We start from the raw sequence: 23,506 nt of genomic DNA, 5'->3' as shown, positions 1-23,506 counted from the left end.
TGTTTGTTCCTGGGTCTGAAACCCAACAAAGAGATGTAAAATATCTAAAGAGATATCAGGAATGTGGACAGAGGAGTAAAATATATGGCCAGGCGTCAGGGACAGCTCTGCCAAATGTTGGAACCCGCACTGCCCCAAGCTTTGAGGGCTAAATTGTCCCGGCTCGTATTGCTGCTTCTGTCTGAGGGTCAGGGTTCAGCAAGAGAGAGAGTGAAGGCGGACTCGAAGAATGGAGACCAGACAGAGTGTGATTCAGTCCCATTTGTTCTCAAGTCTCTCTTCTTCTCTCTTTCCAAGTTTCTTGTTTCTAGTCCAAGTCCCAAGTCTCGAGTTCCTAGTTCCTAGTTCCTAGTCCCTAGTGCCTCCAAGTTCCAAGTTTCCAGTCCCCACTTCTGTCTGCCTCTCGCTTTTTATAAGTCTCACTTCTTTTTTTTTTTTTTTTTTTTTAAGTTTTTCAAGACAGGGTTTCTCTGTGTAGCCCTGGCTGTCCTGGAACTCACTCTGTAGACCAGGCTGGCCTCAAACTCAGAAATCCACCTGCCTCTGCCTCCCAAGTGCTGGGATTAAAGGTATGCGCCACCACCACCCGGCATAAGTCTCAATTCTTAAGTCACACCTTTACATCTTATCTGTAAGTCACACCTTTAAGTCACACACACCCAAGGGAAAATTCTGGGTATATAAAACAAGATGTTATCAGAGTGTGCTCAGCTGTTGTAGGCTGTTGAAAACAAGTCTCTTGTCAGGGTATATGGCTCAAGATGGCTGCAAGGAAGATAGCCACCTTCTGTTGGCTCCCCACAGCCAGGGAGGTAAACCAGACCAGCCTATGAAAAATATATAAATATTATACTATAGATTTATTTTCATTTTAGAAATATAAAGAAAAGGCAGGGCTGTGGTGTGGTAGTGAAAGATATAGAAAACTTATGAAAATATATAAAATTTTTATGACCCCTAGACCTGAGCAAAAGAATGCAGGTTCACTAGTCCCGAAGAAGCAGAACTGAATGTAAGATTTCAGGCCTTCACTGCCCTGGGATACATTCCGGGAGGAGTACATTATCCCTGAGTCAGAGGACACTTGCTGGAATAACATTCCTCAAGCCTAAGGGAAGAGTACCCACCTGTGGGTGGGGAAGGTCCAAAGCAGGAAGACACATTCCTGACCACAAAGAAAGATGCAAGTCATCTGGGTAGTCCCAGGAACTGGCTGACTGAAAGATAAATGGTTGGGCAAGGTTACATCCTTACAAAAGATAAGTGTATAAGATGTTATCCGCATGACCCTGACTAAATTTGGGTTGGGACCTTTTAAGACTTTCTACTGTTTTTTATGTTATGTTTCCTTGGTTACCCCCACACCACCCCCCTTGGTTTATGGTCCTGCCCTATATAACCCCTCCACTCCCAGCCTACTGGGTCAATTCCTCTGCCTCTGCCTGGGTTACGAATTGACCATCAGTCGACTGATCCTGAAATATACCTCATGCTGTTGCATCAAGAATGGTGTCTTGTGAGTTATTGGGTGGCCTCGAATTTCTGAGGCTTGAGGGAGGTCCTCCCTAGGAGAGTGGGGTGTCTTACAGTAGCACATGGCTCTAATTCCAGCAGGAGGCAGAGGCAATCATATCATCATGATTCAAGGCCAGCTTCTTCAACATAGTGAGTTCCATGCCAGTCAGGGCCACACAGTGAGACCCTATCTCGACAAGAAAAGGACAGAAAGGGGGAGAGAGAAGAAAGAAGAGAGAAGAGAGAAGGGAGAAGAGAGAGAAGAGAGGAGAGAGAGAGAGAGAGAGAGAGAGAGAGAGAGAGAGAGAGAGAGAGACTGGTAGTTAATCTGGTCTATACTACCTGGCAGGGATGGTAGATTCCTGTGCCCTTCCCCCACGCTGCCAACCTGTCCAGGTTGAACAGGCCAACACACTGTTTACCACTAGAGACAAAGGACCTGGGAAGCTGCCTACATTGGAGACCTGAAGTCTGCCACAGGAGTTGAGCTGAATGGATTGCCTGCTGAGCTAGCCTTGACACCTTCCTGACTATCTCCTTGCCCAGCCCCTGGGCTGAACTGAGAAGAGACTCTGGGGGGTGGGGCTTTCCCTTTATATGTGAAAGCCAATTATTAAATTTGGAGCCTTGATCAGAGCACTTTGTCTTGGCCTCATCTCTTCTCGCCCTCCATCCCCTTTCATTCCCAGCCCCTCTTTCGGTTGAACCCAGTTGACTTGTGGCTGCAGGCAGCTACAGATTCCTGCTAAATATTTTAGATTCCTGAAAGAAAGACACACACACACACACACACACACACACACACACACACTGCTCAATGACTGGGCAGTTCCAAACCTCCTCAAGACTAGCATACTGTCCCTTCCAATATTCCTGAAATATTACTCACTAAACTTGATATTCCATCTCTGCTATCCCAACTGGGAGAATAGGTTCTGGGGCCACTCTACCCTGAGCCCTACACATTGTGTGCTTTCTCTCTCACAGCTCTCAGGCTTGCTCTTTCTGCTTCCCTGTCATGGAGATTCTAAAACCTCCTTAGTCTCAGTGTTGTCCTTTGCTTGGGAAATCTTAAGTCCCGTCTCAGTCTCTCTGCACAGTCATTGGCCGACAGCCATTTTATTTACCAATTAACACCAGCTGGGGGCTGGGACCATCAGTGTCTCACAGGCATATGTACAAATTCTCATGTGATTTTGGGAGCCAAATAACAAAATAGCATTGGAACCAAATTGACCACACACACACACACACACACACACACAGAGAGAGAGAGAGAGAGAGAGAGAGAGAGAGAGAGAGAGAGAGAGAGAGAGACTGAGGGATCAGCTATGATGACTTTTATACAAGTAGGCCCAGTTGAACTGAAGATGGTTTGGCTCACAAAATAGTCTTGTATAATAATCTCTTTCCTTCCTTTATCAGATCAGTTTGACTATCCCTACTCGCCTCCAAGCCCCTTTATTTCTCACTCATAGTGTTCCTGACTTTGCCATCTATCTATCTATCTATCTATCTATCTATCTATCTATCTATCTATCTATCTATCTGGTGTGTTTTTGAGACAAGGTAACTCACTATACAGACTAGGCTGACCTCAAACTCAGAGATCCACCAGTTTCTGTCTCCTGAGTGCTGAGATCAAAGGCCTGTGCCACTCTCTGTGCCTGGTTACTGACCCTGCCATTTAAACATTCACTTATGCCTAACATTTGTTTCCATTGTAACAACACCAGCAGTCAGCACACGGAGTCAAAAGAAGCACCAGTTTGAAGCTAGCCTGAACATGTCTACTAGATCTACTACTGTCCTAGTTTACATAGCAAACCTGCCTCAATAAACAAAACAAAAGATCAACCAAAATATATACTCTTTCTCAAATAGAGGTGTATAAACACACACACATACACACTAGCAATTAAGGAAAAGAAGTCATGAATCTGAAAGAACAAGGAAAGGCAGAACTTGAAGGGAGTTGAAAGAAACAGAAGGAAGGTGTGAATACGCACGTGTGTATGTGTGTGTGTGTGTGTGTCTGTATAAAATTACATTAGAAATGTATTTTGTTTTTTGAGACAGGGTTTCTCTGTGTAGCCCTGGCTGTCCTGGAACTCACTCTGTAGGCTGGCCTTGAACTCAGAAATCTGCCTGCCTCTGCCTCCCAAGTGTTGGGATTAAAGTGGTGCGCCACCACTGCCGGCCAGCCTCTACTTCTCATCTTCCTCTTCCCTCTTCTTCCCCCCCCACCTTTGCCCTATCTCCTGAATAAACCTCCCCCTCCCCTTGGAACCCTGTGGACTTGAGTGGTCTGTTCTGAGTTGCAGTCAGACTTCTAACGCGGACGACTAACACTTTAAGCAATTAAGATATGGGTTTTGGTTTGTTTGTTTGTTTGTTTTTCGAGACAGGGTTTCTCTGTATAGCCTTGGCTGTCCTGGAACTCACTCTGTAGACTAGGCTGGCCTCGAACTCAGAAATCCGCTTGCCTCTGCCTCCCAAGCGCTGGGATTAAATGTGTCCGCCACCACTGCCCGGCACAATGAAGATATGTTGAGAGAAGTGGATGAAATGGATGAGTAATAGAAACATACATGCGCACAAATCACCCATCACACAAAATAAAATTTAAAGCAAGGCAAAAGTCCTTTTGTATAGTACATAGATGCATATTAAAAACTTATGAAAGGTAAAAAAACTACATAATCTCAGTGATGGAACTATAGTTTTTTCTGTTTATTTGTATTTTTCATGTTTCCTAATATGAACACACATTAATTTTGCTAAAAAATTGTTTTATAACTAAAAAAAAAAAAATAGCTTCAAAGCAAAACAATAAACAACTACTTGGGCCACTTGTAGGGGAGGAACTTCTGTAAATCACTCCCTGAAAAAACAAAACTGCTTTGCCTAACCAGTCCCTTCTTCAGAAATGCCCTAATTCACACATGCATACTCTCCTCTGTTCCATAACCCCTGTCCCGTAGCGCTACCTAAAAAATTTGATCCCTTCGGGCTACCGTCGCGAAGGCCGGAAGAACGCTTCATATTGCTTCCGGACCGTCACTTTGCTTCCACCCTCCCCCGTTTGCCTCCTCACGCTGTTTCCCCTCCCCCGCTGTCTCTCCCTTCAGTTTGCGTGGGTTTTGGCGAGGCGGAGCCCTGGAGTAAAACCTGGGGTCGGTGCTGTGAGACGCGCCCTTGTGCTGGGAGTCGGAGTTGTGGGGAGGACGGACTGAGGTAGGCTGAGGCTGAGGTGGACCCGGGAGGCTTTGCTTGTGGGAGGTTGGGGCTGTGTGTGGAAAGTTGGCGGGAGAGGAGCGAGGCGGGGTCGGGCTCGGCCCGGGATGGAGCGGGGCGGGCCGGCCTGAGGCGGTGGCTGCGAGTGGGCGTGGGGCGGTGCGTGGGTGAGGTGCGGGAAGGCGGCCGGAGGCTGCCGCGGTCCTCCGAGGCCCAGGCGGCCGAGACCCTTGGGCGCGTTCTTGGGAGTGTGACTGTCGGGTGGTCGCCATTGCGTCAAGCTTTTGCTCTGCTCACGTAGGAAAGAGCGACCTTTCCTCTCTTTTTCCGGTTTTGCTGGTCGTAGACTCCCGGCCCGGTGCAGCCGAGAGCCCCTCCTAAGCTTATGCAGCTGCCCTCTCGCGTGGTCCTAGGAGTTTTGAAAAGCCAACTGCCCACAGGAAAGCAAAGTGCCATAAGAAAAAGGAGGAATAAACAACCCCCGTTGAAATTAGTCCATTACGGATCCACTGTCTCCAGGTGGACGGGGTACTTGGGATTAGACGCTGTGTAGAGCGAAGTTAATTAAGAAACAGCTCACAGAAGAACCTTCCTTTGTAGCTAAGTTTCGGAAACACTGTTTTAGGTAGCTCCTTGGTGCATGTTGGTGTTCCCCAAGGTGTCTCAGCTCTACGCTGTTACTCAGGGCTTTGGTCTGTGAGAGAAGATGAGTCTCCCCGGGAAATCTCGGGATCACCTTCTGAAGAAGGAGGGGGAGGGAACAGAGTTTGCAGGATAGGAGGGCCTTTTATAATGAGAGAGAAATTGTCTGAGTTGAGGTTAGAGTTGTTTTCGCTTCTTGTTCATCCTGCCCAGGGCAAAAGCATGTCCTCCCTCCCTGAGTGCATGAGTTTGGCTGCAGCGCCAGCTGCAGCTGACTCTGCAGAGATTGCTGAGCTGCAGCAGGCAGTGGTTGAAGAGCTGGGTATCTCTATGGAGGAACTTCGGCAGTTCATTGATGAAGAACTGGAGAAGATGGACTGTATACAGCAGCGCAAGAGGCAGCTAGCAGAGCTGGAGACGTGGGTACTCCAGAAAGAGTCTGAAGTGGCTTATGTTGATCGGCTGTTTGATGATGCATCCAGGTAAGGGCTCATGGAAGCAGAAATGTCCATTTGCATCCTCCTTGGAGTGACTGTTGTCGTCATTGTCCTAAGCACTTTATACTTTGCCAAGTTCAGTCATAGGGGACCTTACACTTCCTCTGAGTTTATAGTGCAGAGTTGCAACAGAACACTTTTCCCCTGTGGGTAGCTGATATGTGATCAGCAGTAGGTAGGTTAAAGGCTTGGGTTTCTTTGTCTTCCTCCTGTACTGAACTTCCTGACTAAGATCCCCAGGAAGTGAAGATTGTGAAAGTTGCTGTCTTTTCTGTTTTTATGAGACAGGATCCCAATACGTAGCCCTTGGTGGCCTGAAACTTATAGAGATCTGCCTCATTGATCCTAAGTGCTGCAATAAATGATCCTAGCTTATGTTGAGTTGATTGGAGTTTCATGAATACCTTGAATTTGTTCTGTAGCTCTTGATCCTTGCAGATCCTTGTAGCTATTGTTCTTGTAGATCATGATTTATGGATAATCCTGTGGTTTTACATTCTGAGTGCTGGGATTATTATTTTTTGTTTTGTTTTATTTTGTTTTGTTTTTTGAGACAAAGTTTCTCTGTGTAGCCCTGGCTGTCCTTGAAGAGTGCTGGGATTATAATTGTGGTCCACCATGCACAGTTTGTGTTGTGTTTGGGATAGCAGTAAGGGCTAGGTAATCTTCTGCCAGTTCAGCTCCATCCTCAACCTCTTGTTATCTTTAACTGTGGAACATTAACATTCCTAATTCACCCAGAATGTATGTTTTACATTGCCAAAGCAATTTAAGATAATCAGACTGATAATGGTAGTACTACACTTGAGTAGATTTTGGATTGTTGATAGACTAGCTGAAAACGGATGCAGCTATTTATTTAATTTTTATTTAATTTGTTTGTTTATTCATTTTTGATACAAGGTCTCTTTACATATAACATTGGCTGCCCTAGAACTCACTATATAGAGCATACTCACAGAGTGGACTGTCCTCACAGAGACCCATCTTCCTCTGTCTCTCCAGCAGTGAGATTAAAGGGATGCTTCACAACAGCAGGCAAAGTGAAGTTGCTATGTAAGCTGTCTTCTTAGCTCCCAGATCACATAGGTAGTAAGTATCAGATAGTATGACTTTTGTAGCAGCAGGTGGAAAATTGAACTCTGGCAAATGGTTTCATGGAATAATTAAATGAAAACAAACATTCTGTGGAAAAAGCTTTCTAAATAGGTACTTTGGAATATGTAGATTTCCTGTTACTGTGTTGCATTGTGTGTTTGTGTGTGTGTGTGAGTGTTTTGTTTCTTTTTTTTTTTTTTTTTTTTTTTTTTTTTTTTTTTTTTTTTTTTTTTTTTTTTTTTTGTCGGTTTTTTGAGACAGGCCTTCTCTGTAACTCTGGCTGTCCTGGAACTACCTCTGTTTACCAAACTGGCCTCAAATTCAGAGATCTGCTTGCCTCTGCTTCCCTAGTGCTGGGCTCTGTATTTATTGTTTCTAAAGGTTTCTTAGTCTATAGGCCATGTTTGTCATGTGACCAAAGTGACCTCAAACTATACAGTCTTGCTACCTCAGGCTAAGTACTAGGATTACATGTATGAGCTTATAGGCTAGGTATTGCATAAATGTATATAAATTCTAATACTCTTATATTGTACTTTCTCCATTGGCTTTGATCTTTTCTACATGTGTTCCAAAATTAGGGAAGTGACTAATTGTGAGTCTTTGGTGAAGGATTTCTACTCTAAGCTGGGACTGCAGTATCATGACAGTAGCTCTGAGGATGAAGCTTCCCAGCCTACAGAGATAATTGAGATTCCTGATGAAGATGATGATGTCCTCAGTATTGATTCAGGTAAATGATGATGCTTTGGCTAGAAAAATCTTACAATGGAAGCTGAAATACTGGAAGATAAGTATGTAGAAGATAAAGAATCATGTTGTTATTAATTCATTATGCCAAATTGCCTGACTTACTACAACAAAAAGCAAGTATTATTAGCATCACAAGTGTTTTCTATATTCTGATTGCTTCCTTTTCCCATTTCAGATAAGGTATACTTATTTTCTGTCTCTCCCCCCCCCACATGTTTATATGTAGTTTGCTTGTGTCTCAGTTCTTTTTTCAGTTGCTGTGATAAAATAATCTGACAAAATCAGTTGAAGGTTAAGGGGGCTTATTCTGGTTCACAGTTTCAGATCATATCCATGATGGTGGGGGGAATTCACATTGTTCTACAACCTGAAAACAGAGGGAATGTCTCATCCTGCTGCTCCTCCAATAGCTCTCTTTATTTGTCTATTTATGAAGTCTATGGAATGGTACCACTCCAAGTGGGCAGGTCCAGCTGCCTCTACATAATTAAATTAATTCCTCATTGGCTTGTACAGACTTCCATTTCCTAAGTAATTATAAATTCTGTCAAGTTGATATTAATGGTCACATTGTATGTGCACATACCCATGTTTGGGAGTAGATGTTTATGGATGGGTATACATATATGCATATATGTAGAATTCAAAGGTCTACATCAAGTTTATTGCTTCTCACTTTATTATAGAAGCAGGGTCTCGCTGAATCAAGAGTTTGCCAATTCTAGCATGTGTCAATAGCCAACTCATAGTGGGTTTCTGCCTTGTGAGTGCTAGGATTGCAGGTTTGGGTTCTGAGGATCCAGACTCCAGGACTTGGGACTTGTATGGCAAACACTCTAGGCTGGTTATCTCTCGTACTTTTATTTTGCAGTAGGATTTCACAGTATCTGGCTGGCTCGGGATTCTCTGTATAGACTATACTAGCTTAGTCCAGTAAAATGAGCTTTAGCATAATTTGTCAGGCCAACTTTGACACTGTGTTTTGGTAGTTCATGTGCATCTATTGTGCCGACTATGGTCTCTTCCATACATGGGTTTGTGATCTGACAGATGGTATTTCTGTTATGTGAAGTTTCATTCTGTATTTGAATTTGAGGTACTTACTGTCTTTGATCATCAATCCCTCCATTTTCTGGGAAATGTCGTGATTTCATTTTTCTTTAGAATTGCATACTCCTCCACTTACATATATATACTGGCTTGTCATCCATTCACTTGTTGATGAGTGATTTTTGAGACATCTCATGAAGTCCAGGTTGACCTCAGACTCACTATGTAGCCATAGCAGGCCTTCCTACTACCTTTCCCAAAGGTGATTATTTTAGACATATGCTACCATGTCTCACCCTTTTTTTATTGTTTGGAGTTTTGTTTTTATATTTGTATATTTTTAGATACTATTACAGGCCAGACTGGTCTCAAACTCGCCACATGATAGAGAATTATTTTCAGCTCCTGATCCTTCTACCTCTACCTCTAGCTTCCAAGTGCCAAGATCATAGGTGTCAGTCTTACAATTTTTTACCTATCCTTGATAGCTCCATGCATATATAAAAATGTATTTTGATCATATACACCAACTCCCCATACTATGTGAATTCGTTCATCTTCCCAATTAACTTATCTGTCCCCTTCCTTCTTTCATGTATTGTTTTGTTTTTAATTTTTTTTTTCTAATTCACTGAGTTTAATTTGGGCGTGGGGTTCTTTGGGCAACTTACCAGTGGCTACATCTCTGAAGAAAAATTGTTCCTCCTCCTCCAGCAACCTTTAATGGCCAATAGTTCCTCAGGGAGTAGTGTGGCTTGGTGCCCCTCCCCCATTCTTGCTGGAATGTTGACTGACTTGTTCATATATAGGTCTTAAGGGCAGGTAATCAGTGCTGCAGTGAGTTGATGAGTCCAAGGGCCCTGTCAAGTCCAGAAGACAATCTTCCCCAACACTGCTTCCCATTCTACCCTAGCCCTCTTCTATAATGTTGTCTTGACCTTTGTTGGATAGGTGTGCTTACAGGTGTCCCATTTAGGGCTGAGCACTCAACAGTCATTTATTCTTAGTGCTTTGACCAGTTAGGAGTCTCTGCTCACTGCTAAAAGAAGTTTTTCTGGCCAAAGTTTAGAGCAGGGCTGGGGAAATGGCTCATCCAGTGAAGGTGTGTATCATCAAGCCCTATGCCCTGAGCTGGATCCCCAGGACCCAGCCAGATGGAAAGAACCAATTCCTGCATTTGTCCTACATTTGGGCTCTAGTGAATGATGCTGTTGTGGAGATTTTTGTTTAAATGTTTTGTGAACATTGCAGTAACATTTTTTTTTTTTAAGCAAAATTGCCATGGTATTTCAGAGCAGTTACACCAGTTTATGTTCTCATGACTGCTGGGGAAATAGCTCAGTGGTAGAACATTTGCCTAACATATATGAGGTCCTCACTGTTGAAGTATAAGAGTTCCAGCCGGGCAGTGGTGGCGCATGCCTTTAATCCCAGCACTTGGGAGGCAGAGGCAGGTGGATTTCTGAGTTCGAAGCCAGCCTGGTTTACAGACTGAGTTCCAGGACAGCCAGGACTACACAGAGAAACCCTGTCTCAAAAACCAAAAAAAAAAAAAAAAAAAGTATGAGAGTTCCAGACTGCCTTTGTTTACTTTATTTTTTGGTCACGGAGACAATGACAATAGAGTTCAGGCAGAAAATTACTGAATTAGGACAGCCTTGACTACATAGTTTCAGGACAGCCTTGGGTGGCAGAGTGAGACCATCCCAAAAGGAAAGATAGGGTGAAGTTTGAAAGGTCTATTATTGCCTAGAATGAAGAAAGAATTCTATAACAATGAAGATAATTTTATTTTTAAATTTTTGGAGGCTGGATATAGTAGTACATGCTTTCTATTCAAGCACTTGGAAAGAAGACATAGATGCATCCCTGACTTTGAGGACCGCCTAGTCTACTCTGCAAAAAATGAGGAGGGGGAAGGACTTGAGATGGATACTTTGGAGTTGTTTTTTGTTTGTTGGGGGGTTGTTTGGGTATGTTTGTTCTGAGACAGGGTCTTTTGTAATTCAAGCAGACCTAGAATTCAATGTGTAGGTAAAGATGACTAAATACCTTATTTTTCTCCCTCTATTAAAGCTGAGGTTACAAATAGGTGCCATAGCATCTGGATTTTTGTAGATTTATAAACGTCAGTAAATACAAGAGAAGATTCTCATTTCTCATAATGGGTCAACATGTAAATCAAAACCACTTTTAACTATGGTGCATACCTATAAAGGCAACACTCGGGGATAGAGCTCTTTTGTTTTTATTTTCCAAACAGGATTTCTCTATGTAGCCCTGGCTGTCTTGGAACTTACTCTGTAGACCAGGCTGGCCTTGAATTCAGAGATCCACCTGGCTCTGCCTCCTGATTGCTGGGACTAAAGGAGTGCACCTCCACCAACTGGCTAAAACAGCACTCAGGAAGTGACACAGTAAAGATTGTAGGGTTATACCACCTTCTACTTACGTAGTAAATGCCAGGTCAGACTGGGCTATGTGAAAACACACTATCAAAAAACAAAAAAGAATACAAATGGTTATTTTAGCATTATTCATGACAGCTAAAAAATAGAAACAGATGAGTTAAGAAATGGAAAAACCAAATATATGGCATCTGCCTACAGTGGGTTACAGTTCAGCTGTAAAAATGTATTGACTTATGCTACCAGTCATGTGTAGATCCCAAATTATATGACTCATTTATATAATATGTCCAAAACAGGCAAATCCATAGAGACAGATGGTAGATTTCTGGTTGCCTTGGTTTAGGGAAGTCAGGGAAAGGGAATGCTGGCTAATGAACATGGAGTTTCTTTTTGGGCTGATGAAAATGTTCTGAAAGTAAGTGTACCATGATAGTTTTACAGTCTGATCAGTGGATTACAGTTCACTGAACTACATACACATGGATTGTACCTTAATAAGAACTTTTAAGAATAAGTGAATTTTAGATTTTCTTAGATAAAATAACCACATTTCATGTGCACTAAATAGCAAGGTGTTAATGAAGTGGACAGTGTTATGTGTGGAGTGTTTCTGTAATCATTGATAATTTTGTTGCACAATGCTTTTGGAAAATAAGCATTTGCTTAAGTTCATTAGCCTCATTTCATTTTTGAGTTGTGTGAATAATTAATTAAATTATTATTACAAAAATTCAAATAGATAACAATTACCTTAAGTGTGATAAACTACCACCTGTCTCAGTACTTATCCAGAGGTAAATACTGGCAGGCATTTACTGTTTTTATCTTCAGACCCCTTCTGGAAACCCTTTCAGTACCTTCCTTTTCTAGTACTGGGGATTGAACCTAGGAACTCATATATGTTACCAATAAATGTGCCCCACCAACTTTTTACTTATTTGTTTGGTTTGGGGGTATTAAGGTTGTTTTTCCTCTTTAACAATTTATTTTTATTATTTTTTAATGTGTTAAAAATATGTCTGTCTGTGTGAGGGAGTGTTCATGTGAGTATAACTGGTCTTAGAAGTGAGCACCAGATCCACTGAGGTGTAGTGACAAGTGGTGGTGAGCTGCCAATATGGGTACTTAGAAACCAAACCCACTTCCTCTACAATAGAACTACTCCGTTTGAATCTCTGATCCTTGACTTGAGTTCCTGGTTTTTATATTTTGACTTTTATGCATTCTTGCTTGGCTTTCAGCTTAACTTTAAACCAGGCTAACCTTAATATATCGTGTTCCTCTTGCCCTACTTTGCTTTTTATTTTGAGACAGGGTCTACATTGCCCAGGCTGGCCTAGTTCTTGTTCTTTAGATATAGCATGTCTTGAAGGTGCCAAGTTCCTGCCTCAGTCTCTCAAGTAGCTGGGTTCATAGGCCCTGCTTTCCTTCAGTGAAGTTCTTTTCTTCCATAGGTGATGCTGGGAGCAGAACTCCAAAAGACCAGAAGGTGAGTTGGGTTGGATATAGGAAGTTAAGAATACTGAAATTGGGCTGGAGGGAGAGCATGTTGGAGGACTTGGGTTCAGTTCCAGCACCCACCGTGAGAGGTTTTCGGCGGCCTGTAACTCCAAGGGATCCAGTGCCCTCTTGGATTCTGGAGGTACCTACATACAATGGGGATTCACTTACATGGATAAGCAGAAATAAGACATAATTAAAGCCAGGCCGGGTGGCACACACCTTGAATCCTACAACTGGGGAAGGAGAGGCAGGTGAATCTCTGTGAGTTCAAGGCCTGCCTGTCGTATATGGTAAATTCCAGGATGTCCAGGGCTATGTAGAGAGACCTTGTCTTAAAAAAACAAAATAATAACAACAACTAGAAATAATCTAGCTGAGCATGGTAGTCCACACCTGTAATCTCAGCACTGAGAATTCAGGGGCAGGTGGATCTCAATGAATTTGAGGCCAGCCTGGGTTACACAGGGAATTAATTCTAGGCTAGTTAGAGCTACAAGTGAAACTGTCTCAAAAACGTTAATAATAAATATGTGACTAGAATGGTAGTTCTATATTTAAAAGCACTCACTGCTCTTAAAAAGGACCTAGGTTCAGTTTCAGCACCCACATGATGACTGAAAACCTTCTGTAAGTTCAGTTCAGAGGATCTCATGTCCTGACTTCATCAGGCACATACTGATACACATACATACAGGTAAAACACTCAGGCATACAAATAAATCTAAAACTTTTTTTTTTAATTCAGTTACTTGTATATGTATGAATGAATTTGATGGACTATCAGTGTTGGTTATTTGATACAGTGCTTACCTAGCATTCAGGAATCTTTGGGCTTAGTTTACCATTACACCTGCAGTTTTCTGGTGATGCATGCCTTGTTATTCTACCACTCTGAAGAGCTGGAGGCAGAAATATCAGAAGTTCAGGCTCATCTTCAGCTACATATCTTTGAAGGCTTGGAATACAGATGACCCTGTCTTTATTTTAAAAGAAAACAAAAAACAAAACAGTGCTTGAAAGATGGCTCCTTGGTTAAGAGAAGCACTGGCTGGCTGATCTTTCACGGACCCAGATTCAATTCCCAGCACCCACATGGCAGCTCACAACTCTGTGACTCAAGTTTCAAGTATCCAGCACCTTCATGCAGACATACATCCAGATGAACATCAATGCATATATAATGAAGAAGCTTTTAAAAGTAGTAATGAATTTTGGCCTAAGCATGCATTCAGTTTAGTTTCAATGTATTCACCATGTAGTAAGCCCCGTTCATTACAGTCATCTTATAAATAAAATGTGAGAATGCAGAAAAATTGAGAAGTTGCCTCTGGCCTTCAAATACAATTGAATCTATTTTAATTATTAAAGACAGGTTCTTCACTGGCAGTTTTCTTTGTCGTGTTTGTTGTTTTTGATTTTTTTTACTTTTTTTGCAGCATTTGGATCTAAACCAGGGGTCTCTATGCATGTTAGACAAGGGCTATCTCACTGAATCCTTGTTATATCTTCTCAAGTTGTGTCTAACTCATAATACTGAGTTTTTTTCCTTTCTTCTTTTTTCCTACAGCTTCGTGAAGCTATGGCTGCCTTAAGAAAATCAGCTCAAGATGTCCAGAAGTTCATGGATGCTGTCAACAAGAAAAGCAGTTCTCAAGATCTACATAAAGGTTAGTGTCAAGGAGTGCCTGCATAGACACTGCATGCACATAGAGGTGAGTTCTTTCTGGAATGTAATGAGAGTCTGCTTTGCATTCAGAGAGCTGTTTGACTTGTCAGTCTCTTTTTTAGCATTAGTTTTATGCCCACAGTCCGTCTGACGGGGATTGACTGATGTGGTGGCTCAGGCTGTTGACTGTTGTTACTGTTGCTGTGATGAGGAGTTGGTGATAGGCCGTGGCATAGGCTGGTGGAGTATGCCAAAGGAGTTAGAAGTGGGATGCTCTGTATTTATTTCTCCCGTTAGCATAAACAGTTAGTTGTCTTGTGTTTCTGCCTCTGTCCAAGAGTTTAGCAAAAGTGGCTAATGGTCACAGAATATCTCAGTCTCCTCTGTTTCTACACCACCCTCTGTTTTTGAGATAGTATCTTTTGTATCCCAGGCTGGCCTTGAATTTTCTGTGTTGCTGAGGATGACTTTAAACTCTGATCCTCCTGCCTTTCCTATCTGAGTGCTTGAGATTACAGGCGTGAGCTACTATGCCAGGTGTATGCGGGGGTGAGGTTCAAATCCAGGGCTTTGTGCATGCTGGGCAAGCAGTTGGCTAGCTGAGCTACATCCCCATCCTACCTTACTGCCCTGTTGACCTCACCTTTCTCCATCCAACCTCTCATATCACTCTTCATAACAACTCTATGTTTATAGGAACCTTGGGTCAGGTGTCTGGAGAACTGAGCAAAGATGGGGACCTGATAGTCAGCATGCGGATTCTGGGCAAGAAGAGGACTAAGACATGGCACAAAGGCACCCTTATTGCCATCCAGACTGTGGGTATGTATGTTCAGGCTGGAGGAAGGACCAAGCAAAGATAACCTGTTTTAGGCTTAGTCCATGGCTGACTGTTTTTGCAAAGCCTTTCCTTTTGTCTGCTATGTTGTACCCAGGACTTGACATAGAAAGTTTTTTGTTTTTCTCTTTAAAAAATTTGTTTGTTTGTCTTTTCTTTTATACAGGGCTAGGAAAGAAATACAAAGTGAAATTTGACAACAAAGGAAAGAGTCTGCTGTCTGGGAACCATATTGCCTATGATTACCACCCTCCCGCTGACAAGCTGTTTGTGGGTAGTCGAGTGGTGGCCAAGTACAAAGATGGAAATCAGGTCTGGCTTTATGCTGGCATTGTAGCTGAGACCCCTAACGTCAAGAACAAGCTCAGGTACCTGAACAGGGATTGTAGACTGTAGAGGAATTTATGTTACTTAATGTGTATGCATGTGTTATTTGTTTGTATGTATATACATCACATGCATGCCTCCAGCCTACAGGAGGATGTTGCCCTCCCCTGGAACTGCAGTTACAGATAGTTGTGAGCCATTATATAGGTGCTGGGAACTGAAGTTAGGTCTTGGAAGCGATTACAGTATTCTTAACTGCTGAGCCATCTCTCCAACCCCATTATGACACTTAACGTATCCTAGATTGGTCTCAAACTCACAAACCACTTGTTTCTGTCTCTTGAGTGCTGAGATTGGAGAAATGTCTCATATGCAACCTTGACTGGCCTGGAATTCACTATGTCGACAGGTTGGTGTGAAAATAACAAAAATCCTCCTGCCTCTACCTTCTGAGTGCTGAGATTAAAGTTGTGTGCCTCCATGCCTGGAAGACAGAATAACTTTCTTTTCTTTTCTTTTAGTTTTTTGAGACAGGGTTTCTCTGTATAGCCCTGGCTGTCCTGGAGCTCACTCTGTAGACCAGGCTCACTCTGTAGACCAGAAATCCGCCTGCCTCTGCCTCCCAAGTGCTGGAATTAAAGGCATCACTGCCCGGCAAAAGAATAATTTTCAGCAAAGAGGCTTTTTAGTATAAGGGAAAATAAAAGGAAACTGGACTGGTCTGTGTTTCAGAGAATGAAAAGAATAATAAAGTACCCTATGATAAAATATTCTCCATAACCTTCATGTCTCTTTCCTTTTCCTACAGATTTTTAATTTTTTTTGATGATGGCTATGCTTCCTATGTCACTCAGTCAGAGCTGTATCCTATTTGCCGACCACGTAAGTGTCCCTGCACACTTGCTCAGCTCTCATTTCCTACTCCACTCTGTCTGTCTTCTTAGGGTGGTAAATTAAAAGGCTTGACTTCTGTTTTGGTGTTCCAATTTGTTTGGAGACAGCATTGTTGCCTAACTTTGTAGCCAGAATGAACCCTTAAAGTTTCTAACTGACTTTATCAACTTACAGATGTGCTTTGATTTCATTTCTAAGGAACTTAGGTTTAAAGAGGGCTGCTCTCATGTTTTACATTTCTGTTTGTGTTGTCTACATAATGTTTCCTATAGAAGGGGTGTGTGTGTGTACACATATACCAGAGCTATTCCTCAGGTGCTGTCTACCTTCTTTGGCTTTCTTATTAATATTTTAATTTACTTTATTTGTATGAGTATTCTGCTTGCATATATGTCTGTGTATTTGAATTTCCTGGGACAGGAGTTGCCATGTAGGTGCTAGGATTTCAATTTGCACTGGCATTTCAAGTGCACATTCCCATGGCTAATTATGTATGATCTGAGAATTAAACTCAAATCTTTATGGTTGTAAAGCAGGCACATCACCAACTATGCTATCTCCACAGCCTTCATAACTGTTTTTAATTTACCTTTTTTTGAGACAGGGTTTCTCTATATAGTCTTGGCTATCTCAGAACTATGTAGACCAGGCTAGCTTTGAACCTACAGTGATCCACATGCTTCCTCTCACTTATTTTTAATCTGTATGTCTTGTACCTGTGCACTTAACCATTGAGACCAGGTTCAAAGACATCCTATGTCTTCTATAACTCTCTTCCTTATTGCATTGAAATAGGATCTCTTGCTGAAACAGAAATTTACAATTTTGGCTAATGTAGCTGACCAGAGAACTCCCAATATTTACATGTATCTACTCCTTAAAGGTAGAGTTACAAGCATGCATGGCTTTTTTACATGAGTATTAAGGCTGCATACTCAAGTCCACAAACACACTTGCAGAGCAAGATTTCTTACCCACTGAACTATCTCCCGAGATCAATCCACAATTGTTTTTATTTTATTTTATTTTATTTTATTTATTTATTTATTTTTGGTTTTTTGAGACAGGGTTTCTCTGTGTATCTCTGGCTGTTCTGGAACTCACCCTGTAGACCAGGCTGGCCTTGAACTCAGAAATCCACCTGCCTCTGCCTCTTCCTCTTAAGTGCTGGGATTAAAGGCGTGTGACACCACTGCCAGACCACAATTGTTTTTAATTGCAGAAGCGTCAATTGCTTATTGTTAACATGGAAATAAACACATGTCAGAGTCTTTGAGTTTTTTAGTTTTACGTTTACATCTTCACATGTGTTTGGGATTGTATGTAGGCCAAAGTTGATATTGGATGCCTTCCATAATTACTGTCTTCTTGTTTATTGAGGCAGAGTTATTGGCTAAACCTTGGAGCTTGCCAACTTCAGATAGCCAACTGCATGCTGCTAGCCAGGTTGCCTTGGGGATATTGTTTCTGCTTCCTAAATATTAGAATTATAGACAGACTTCACACTGTCTTAGCTTTTACAAGGGTTCTATGAGTTTGATCATCATGCTTGCATGGCAAGTGCTTTACTTAACCATGTCTCCTGTAGTTCAAAGCTGGCCTTGAGTTCTGTGCTTAGTCAAGGCTGTTCTTTAACTTCCAGTCTTCTTCCTTCTCTCTCCTATGTGCTGAGATTATTGGTACATGACACCATTCATGACTATATTTTGTGTGTGTGTGTGTTTCTCTTCCTCAGCATGGTATGTGTTTCTCTTCCTCAGCTACATTTCTGCCTATAAAGACATATTTAGTGCCTTTTGCTTGGACATCAGAAATTATTCTCAGCTCATTTCTTTAGACTTGGTAACAAGGGGAGTACATCATCCTTTATTTTGGACTCCTACTGATGACAGTAATACTTAAGGATGGAGACTGGGGTCATATTTCCTTGGTTCAAATTTAGGTTTTGCTCAGCTGTGTGAGAACCTCAGACATATTTAAGCTCTGTCTCATCTCATCCAGGTATAGAAGTAAATTGCTGTAATCCCAGCATCCATGGGAGACTGAGGCAGGAGGATAAGCTCAGCTAGGGCTGCCTAACAAGTAAGACGATAGGCCATCTAACTGACTACAGGGTGAGAAGGTGTCGTACTGTAGGATGAGGAGGGTGGCTCTCACTGTCCCTCACGATGATGATGAAAGTGTCTCGAAAAACAAAAAAAAAAAAACCAAACAAACAAAAAAAAAAACCCTAAAAATTTTTTAAATCTTAATTAAAAATCTTTAAAAAAAAAAACAATGGGGGGAGTGAAGAAAGAAACAATAGTCTGTGGTGTAGCTCAGTGGTGGACAGCTCTTATGTGGCATGTGGATTACCAACGTTGATAAGAAAAAGAAGCAAGCCAGGCTGTGGTGGTACACACCTTTTATCCCAGCACTCAGTAGTCAGAAGCAAGGGGATCTTTGGAGGCTAGCTTGGTCTCCAGAGCAAGTTCCAGGACAGCCAGGGCTGCCCAGGAAAACTGTCTCAACAACAACAACAACAAAAAAAACAAAAATGGAAGGAAGGAAGGGGAAAGGACTAATTGTTTCATAATAGTTATTGCATCCACTGTTAAGTAAGATTCTCCATAAAGTGAAATGTCTGGTTTTTTTTTTTTTTTTTTGCTTTTTTCGAGACAGGGTTTCTCTGTGTAGCTCTGGCTGTCCTGGAACTCACTCTGTAGACCAGGCTGGCCTCAAACTCAGAAATCCGCCTGCCTCTGCCTCCCAAGTGCTGGGATTAAATGCGAGCGCCACCACTGCCTGGCGAAATGTCTGTTTTCTTTTACACGAATTGCTTAGTTTTATGTGTGGCTTAATTTAGTACTTAATTTACATATACATTTGCACATTAGTCTCTGTACTTAAGATGGTCTTGGTTTTGCTTCCCTTGGGGTTATAAATTTATTTCTTTTCTCTTTGAATTTTGAAAGTGCCAACTGTTCTTCCCTTTCAAGATATGTCCTTCCTGTCCTCTGCTCTGCCTCTTTCCTTTGGACAGTGAAAAAGACTTGGGAGGACATAGAAGACAGCTCCTGCCGAGACTTCATAGAGGAATATATCACTGCCTATCCAAACCGCCCAATGGTACTTCTCAAGAGTGGCCAGCTTATCAAGACTGAGTGGGAAGGCACATGGTGGAAGTCTCGAGTTGAAGAGGTGGATGGCAGCCTAGTCAGGATCCTCTTTCTGGTAATGTTCTTCCAAAGAAGAATTTGTGGTAATATTAGGGGTAGGTGCCAGTGAAATGGTTAATTGAGTAAAGACAATTGCTGCCAAGCCTGATAATAAGAGATGACATACGGTATATATTCTCCACACGAGACAGGATTGATTCTAATCCTGAACCTGCTTTTCTCCCTCCCTTTGCTCCTGCCTCCCAGGATGACAAAAGATGTGAGTGGATCTATCGGGGCTCTACACGCCTGGAACCTATGTTCAGTATGAAGACATCCTCAGCTTCTGCGATGGAGAAGAAGCAAGGGGGACAACTCAGAACCCGTCCTAATATGGGTATGTCCTAAAAGATACCCAGGAAAGGGAAGAGACAGGTAGACTAGCACAGAAAATTATGTATGGCAGCTGTCCTTTTATTTACTAGAGCAATACCACTAACTCATTGGATAGAGATATGTGTCTAAAATATTTCCATTAGTGTTAATGGCTTTGTGGAGCTGACTCTACATTGCTGTATTTTTTTTTATTTATTCTAAATATCCACATATAGCCAGACATGTTGGTACACACATGTTTGGTTTTGTTTTGTTTTTTTGTGGTTTTTTTGAGACAGGATTTCTCTGTGTAGCCCTGGCTGTCCTAGAACTCACTCTGTAGACCAGGCTGGCCTCGAACTCAGAAATCCTCCTGCCTCTGCCTTCCAAGTGCTGGGACTAAAGGTATGCGCCACCACTGCCCGGCTGGTACACACATGTAATCAGTTCCAGCACTTAGAAGTCAGAAGTAGGAATATTTGGAATTCAAGACTGTCACTTGGCTGCTTAGTGAGTTTGAGACCAGTCAGGATTACATGTGACCATGCCCCAAAACATCAAAAGTCTTTCCAAAATCAGTGTTTACTAATATACCCCCTCCCCCATTGGTATAAGTAGTAAAAACAAAAAAGGTTAACACTTAGAAAATTTGTCATTTGCCACTTTTGTATATGAATACAGGCATATACATGCCAAAGTGCTTGTGTAGTCAGAGGACCATCTCAGCTTTAGAATTAATCTTCCTTGTTTGAACCAAGCTCTGTTGTTCATTGCTGCATGTGTAAGGCTAGTTGCCCTGCATCAGAGATTCTTTGTTCTTCCTCCTATTCCCTGCAGAAGCACTGAGATTGCAGATACATGCTGCCGTGCCTGGCTTTATATAGGTTTTGTGGATTTGAATTCAGGTCCTTATGCTTGTGTTACTGAACCATCTTCATATTATGTTTGCTACAGTCTTCTTGTTCTCATTTGGATTGGGTTTTCTTTTTGTTGTTGTTTCTCAAGACAAGGTTTCTCTGTGTAGCTCTGGCTGGCCTGGAACTCACTCTGTAGTCTAGGCTAGCCTTAAACGCAGAGATCCACCTACTTTTACATTCCAAGTGCTAGAAGTAATGGTGTGCACCACCACTGCCTGGCCATTTCCTGCATTTTATATTACAGTAGTTAATAGGGTATATGGATAAGAATATCTGGTACAGCTGTCATCCTCTCAGCAGTCAGTTTTTGTTTGTTTTTCCTGTAGGTGCTGTGAGGAGCAAAGGTCCTGTTGTTCAGTACACACAGGATCTGACCAGTACTGGAATCCAGTTTAAGGCCATGGAGCCCCTCCAGCCTATAGCTCCACCAGCCCCACTTCCTATAATTCCTCTTTCCCCGCAAGCAGGTGACATTGAGTGAGTGTTCGTCATTCTTTTTACTTTCAGTTATTTTATTTATTTTACCACACATACCTTCTGAATCCTTACTATATGTGGTCTCTTCTCAATCCTCCTAGAACCTTAGAAAGCCAGCTTGCTCAGTCACGGAAGCAAGTAGCTAAAAAGAGCACATCATTCCGACCAGGATCTGTGGGCTCTGGCCATTCCTCCCCTACTTCGTCCACACTCAGTGAAAATGTGCCTGCTGGGAAACTTGGTATAAACCAGACATACAGGTAAGAAAACCTCAGACACTGGGCAGCTTAACAACATGGACTCCAAGGACCTTTACTTAAAGTTATGTTAGTGAGAAACTTGGACTTGAAAAGGCAGCTTCTAGGTGGCACACGCCTTTAATCCTAGCACTTGGGAGGCAGAGGCAGGTGGATTTCTGAGTTTGAGGCTAGCCTGGTCTACAGAGTATCAGGACAGCCAGGACTACACAGAGAAACCCTGTCTCGAAAAACCAAAAGAAAAAGGAAAGAAAAAAAGAAAAAAGGAAAGGCAGCTTCTGAGAATAATAATAATAGTTAAATATTGATAATATTCTTATTGGTAATAGGAATAGCTAAATTAGAAATTCCATATCTAAGAAACACACTATTAACCAGAACCATTTGCCCCAACTTCTTGAACATCACCATTGCTTCAACAGAAAGGAGACACCATTGAGCCTTTTCCTTGACTTTTAGGAGATGGCAAGGATGTTTAGAAGCTTTTGTAGAACACTTCCATAACATAAGGCATGCATTAGGGAAAGTACCTGTTGAACTAGAGAGGCAATCTGTCTGAAGAGTCAACAGGGAGTAGGATTGTATTGTTCCAGGCTTGCTTGGTAAGGCAAAGGACCTGACATTATTCTTCAGCATTCAGAGTACAGCAGGCTGGGTGTATTGGTACACACCTGTAATATTGGGAGCTGTAGAATAATCTAGGTTACATGAGACCTTGTCTCAAACAACAAAACAAAAAACTATAGGCAAAACGAGAGAAATTGCTTCTCCAGGTGGAGAGAAAACTACATAGCAGAGAGGCTTGTTACCTTCTGATCTAATATCTTGCTTTTCAATATCTTGCAGATCACCTTTGGCCTCAGTAACATCTACCCCAGCTCCTGCAGCCCCTCCAGGGCCTCCAGCCCCTCCAGGGCCTCTAGCTCCTCCAGCCTTCCATGGCATGTTAGAGAGGGCACCAGCTGAGCCCTCCTACCGAGCCCCCATGGAGAAGCTTTTCTATTTACCTCATGTCTGCAGTTACACTTGTTTGTCCCGGATCAGACCTATGAGGAACGAACAGTATCGGGGCAAGAACCCTCTATTGGTTCCACTACTGTATGATTTCCGGAGGATGACAGCACGGCGCAGAGTTAACCGCAAGATGGGCTTTCATGTAATCTATAAGACACCCTGTGGTCTCTGCCTTCGGACAATGCAGGAGATAGAGCGCTACCTTTTTGAGACTGGCTGTGACTTCCTATTTCTGGAGATGTTCTGTTTGGATCCATATGTTCTTGTTGACAGAAAGTTTCAACCATTTAAGCCTTTTTACTATATTTTGGACATCACCTATGGCAAGGAAGATGTTCCCCTGTCCTGTGTTAATGAGATTGACACAACTCCCCCACCCCAGGTGGCCTACAGCAAGGAACGCATTCCTGGCAAGGGTGTTTTCATTAACACAGGCCCTGAATTTCTGGTTGGCTGTGACTGCAAGGATGGGTGTCGGGATAAGTGAGTTGGTGGGGTGTGCAGGCATTGCTGTCTCTGCCTTCAAGTTTATTACAGTTGCTTTTCTTTGTATTTCTTTTCTTTTTTATTCATATTTATTTCTCTATCTTCCTTTCCCTCTTCTTTAAGCTAGAATTCTGCTAAGGCCACTATGAAATACAGATACAGAAACTGAGTGTGATGGCACATACCTATAATTTCAAGATTTGAAATTCAGCATTGCCACAGTTTCATCTTGAGTTCTGGGCAGGCCTAGGCTTCATAATAACTTTGAAGCTAGGCTGGGCTAGCTATGCAGTGAGATCTTATTGAAAAGAGAAAAAGAGAAAACATGAGATAGAGAGACCAGGGTCTGATAGTCTTATACGGCCCCATGAGTAACCCTGGGAGTGTGTGGCTCTTGCTCTGTTCCTATCCC

The 23,506-nt window shown here is 42.3% G+C and overlaps 1 protein-coding gene across 3 annotated transcripts in view; it reads left to right on the top strand.

Annotated features, from left to right (window-relative positions):
• Positions 1 to 4,558: 4,558 nt before the first annotated feature.
• The window catches only part of Setdb1 (SET domain bifurcated histone lysine methyltransferase 1), a 32,144-nt gene continuing 13,196 nt past the window's right edge, over positions 4,559 to 23,506 (top strand). Inside the window, exons 1-13 of one of the 3 annotated variants that reach the window (XM_076932916.1) lie at positions 4,559 to 4,752; positions 5,608 to 5,876; positions 7,571 to 7,722; positions 12,658 to 12,692; positions 14,274 to 14,373; positions 15,069 to 15,194; positions 15,377 to 15,578; positions 16,346 to 16,419; positions 19,454 to 19,644; positions 19,836 to 19,965; positions 21,187 to 21,337; positions 21,439 to 21,597; positions 22,441 to 23,091. In XM_076932916.1, coding sequence (XP_076789031.1) covers positions 5,617 to 5,876; positions 7,571 to 7,722; positions 12,658 to 12,692; positions 14,274 to 14,373; positions 15,069 to 15,194; positions 15,377 to 15,578; positions 16,346 to 16,419; positions 19,454 to 19,644; positions 19,836 to 19,965; positions 21,187 to 21,337; positions 21,439 to 21,597; positions 22,441 to 23,091 — 2,231 coding nt within the window. In that variant the 5' untranslated portion in view covers positions 4,559 to 4,752; positions 5,608 to 5,616. Of the gene's footprint in view, positions 4,753 to 5,607; positions 5,877 to 7,570; positions 7,723 to 12,657; positions 12,693 to 14,273; positions 14,374 to 15,068; positions 15,195 to 15,376; positions 15,579 to 16,345; positions 16,420 to 19,453; positions 19,645 to 19,835; positions 19,966 to 21,186; positions 21,338 to 21,438; positions 21,598 to 22,440; positions 23,092 to 23,506 lie in introns of those variants that run through there. The other 2 variants (XM_034499478.2, XM_076932915.1) reach the window with 2 other exon arrangements.

The sequence above is a fragment of the Arvicanthis niloticus genome, chromosome 4, assembly GCF_011762505.2.
Source record: "Arvicanthis niloticus isolate mArvNil1 chromosome 4, mArvNil1.pat.X, whole genome shotgun sequence".
In the NCBI taxonomy this organism is placed as follows: domain Eukaryota; kingdom Metazoa; phylum Chordata; class Mammalia; order Rodentia; family Muridae; genus Arvicanthis; species Arvicanthis niloticus.
Note: the sequence above shows the minus strand (reverse complement) of the source record. Positions and strands in the feature narration are given on the sequence as shown.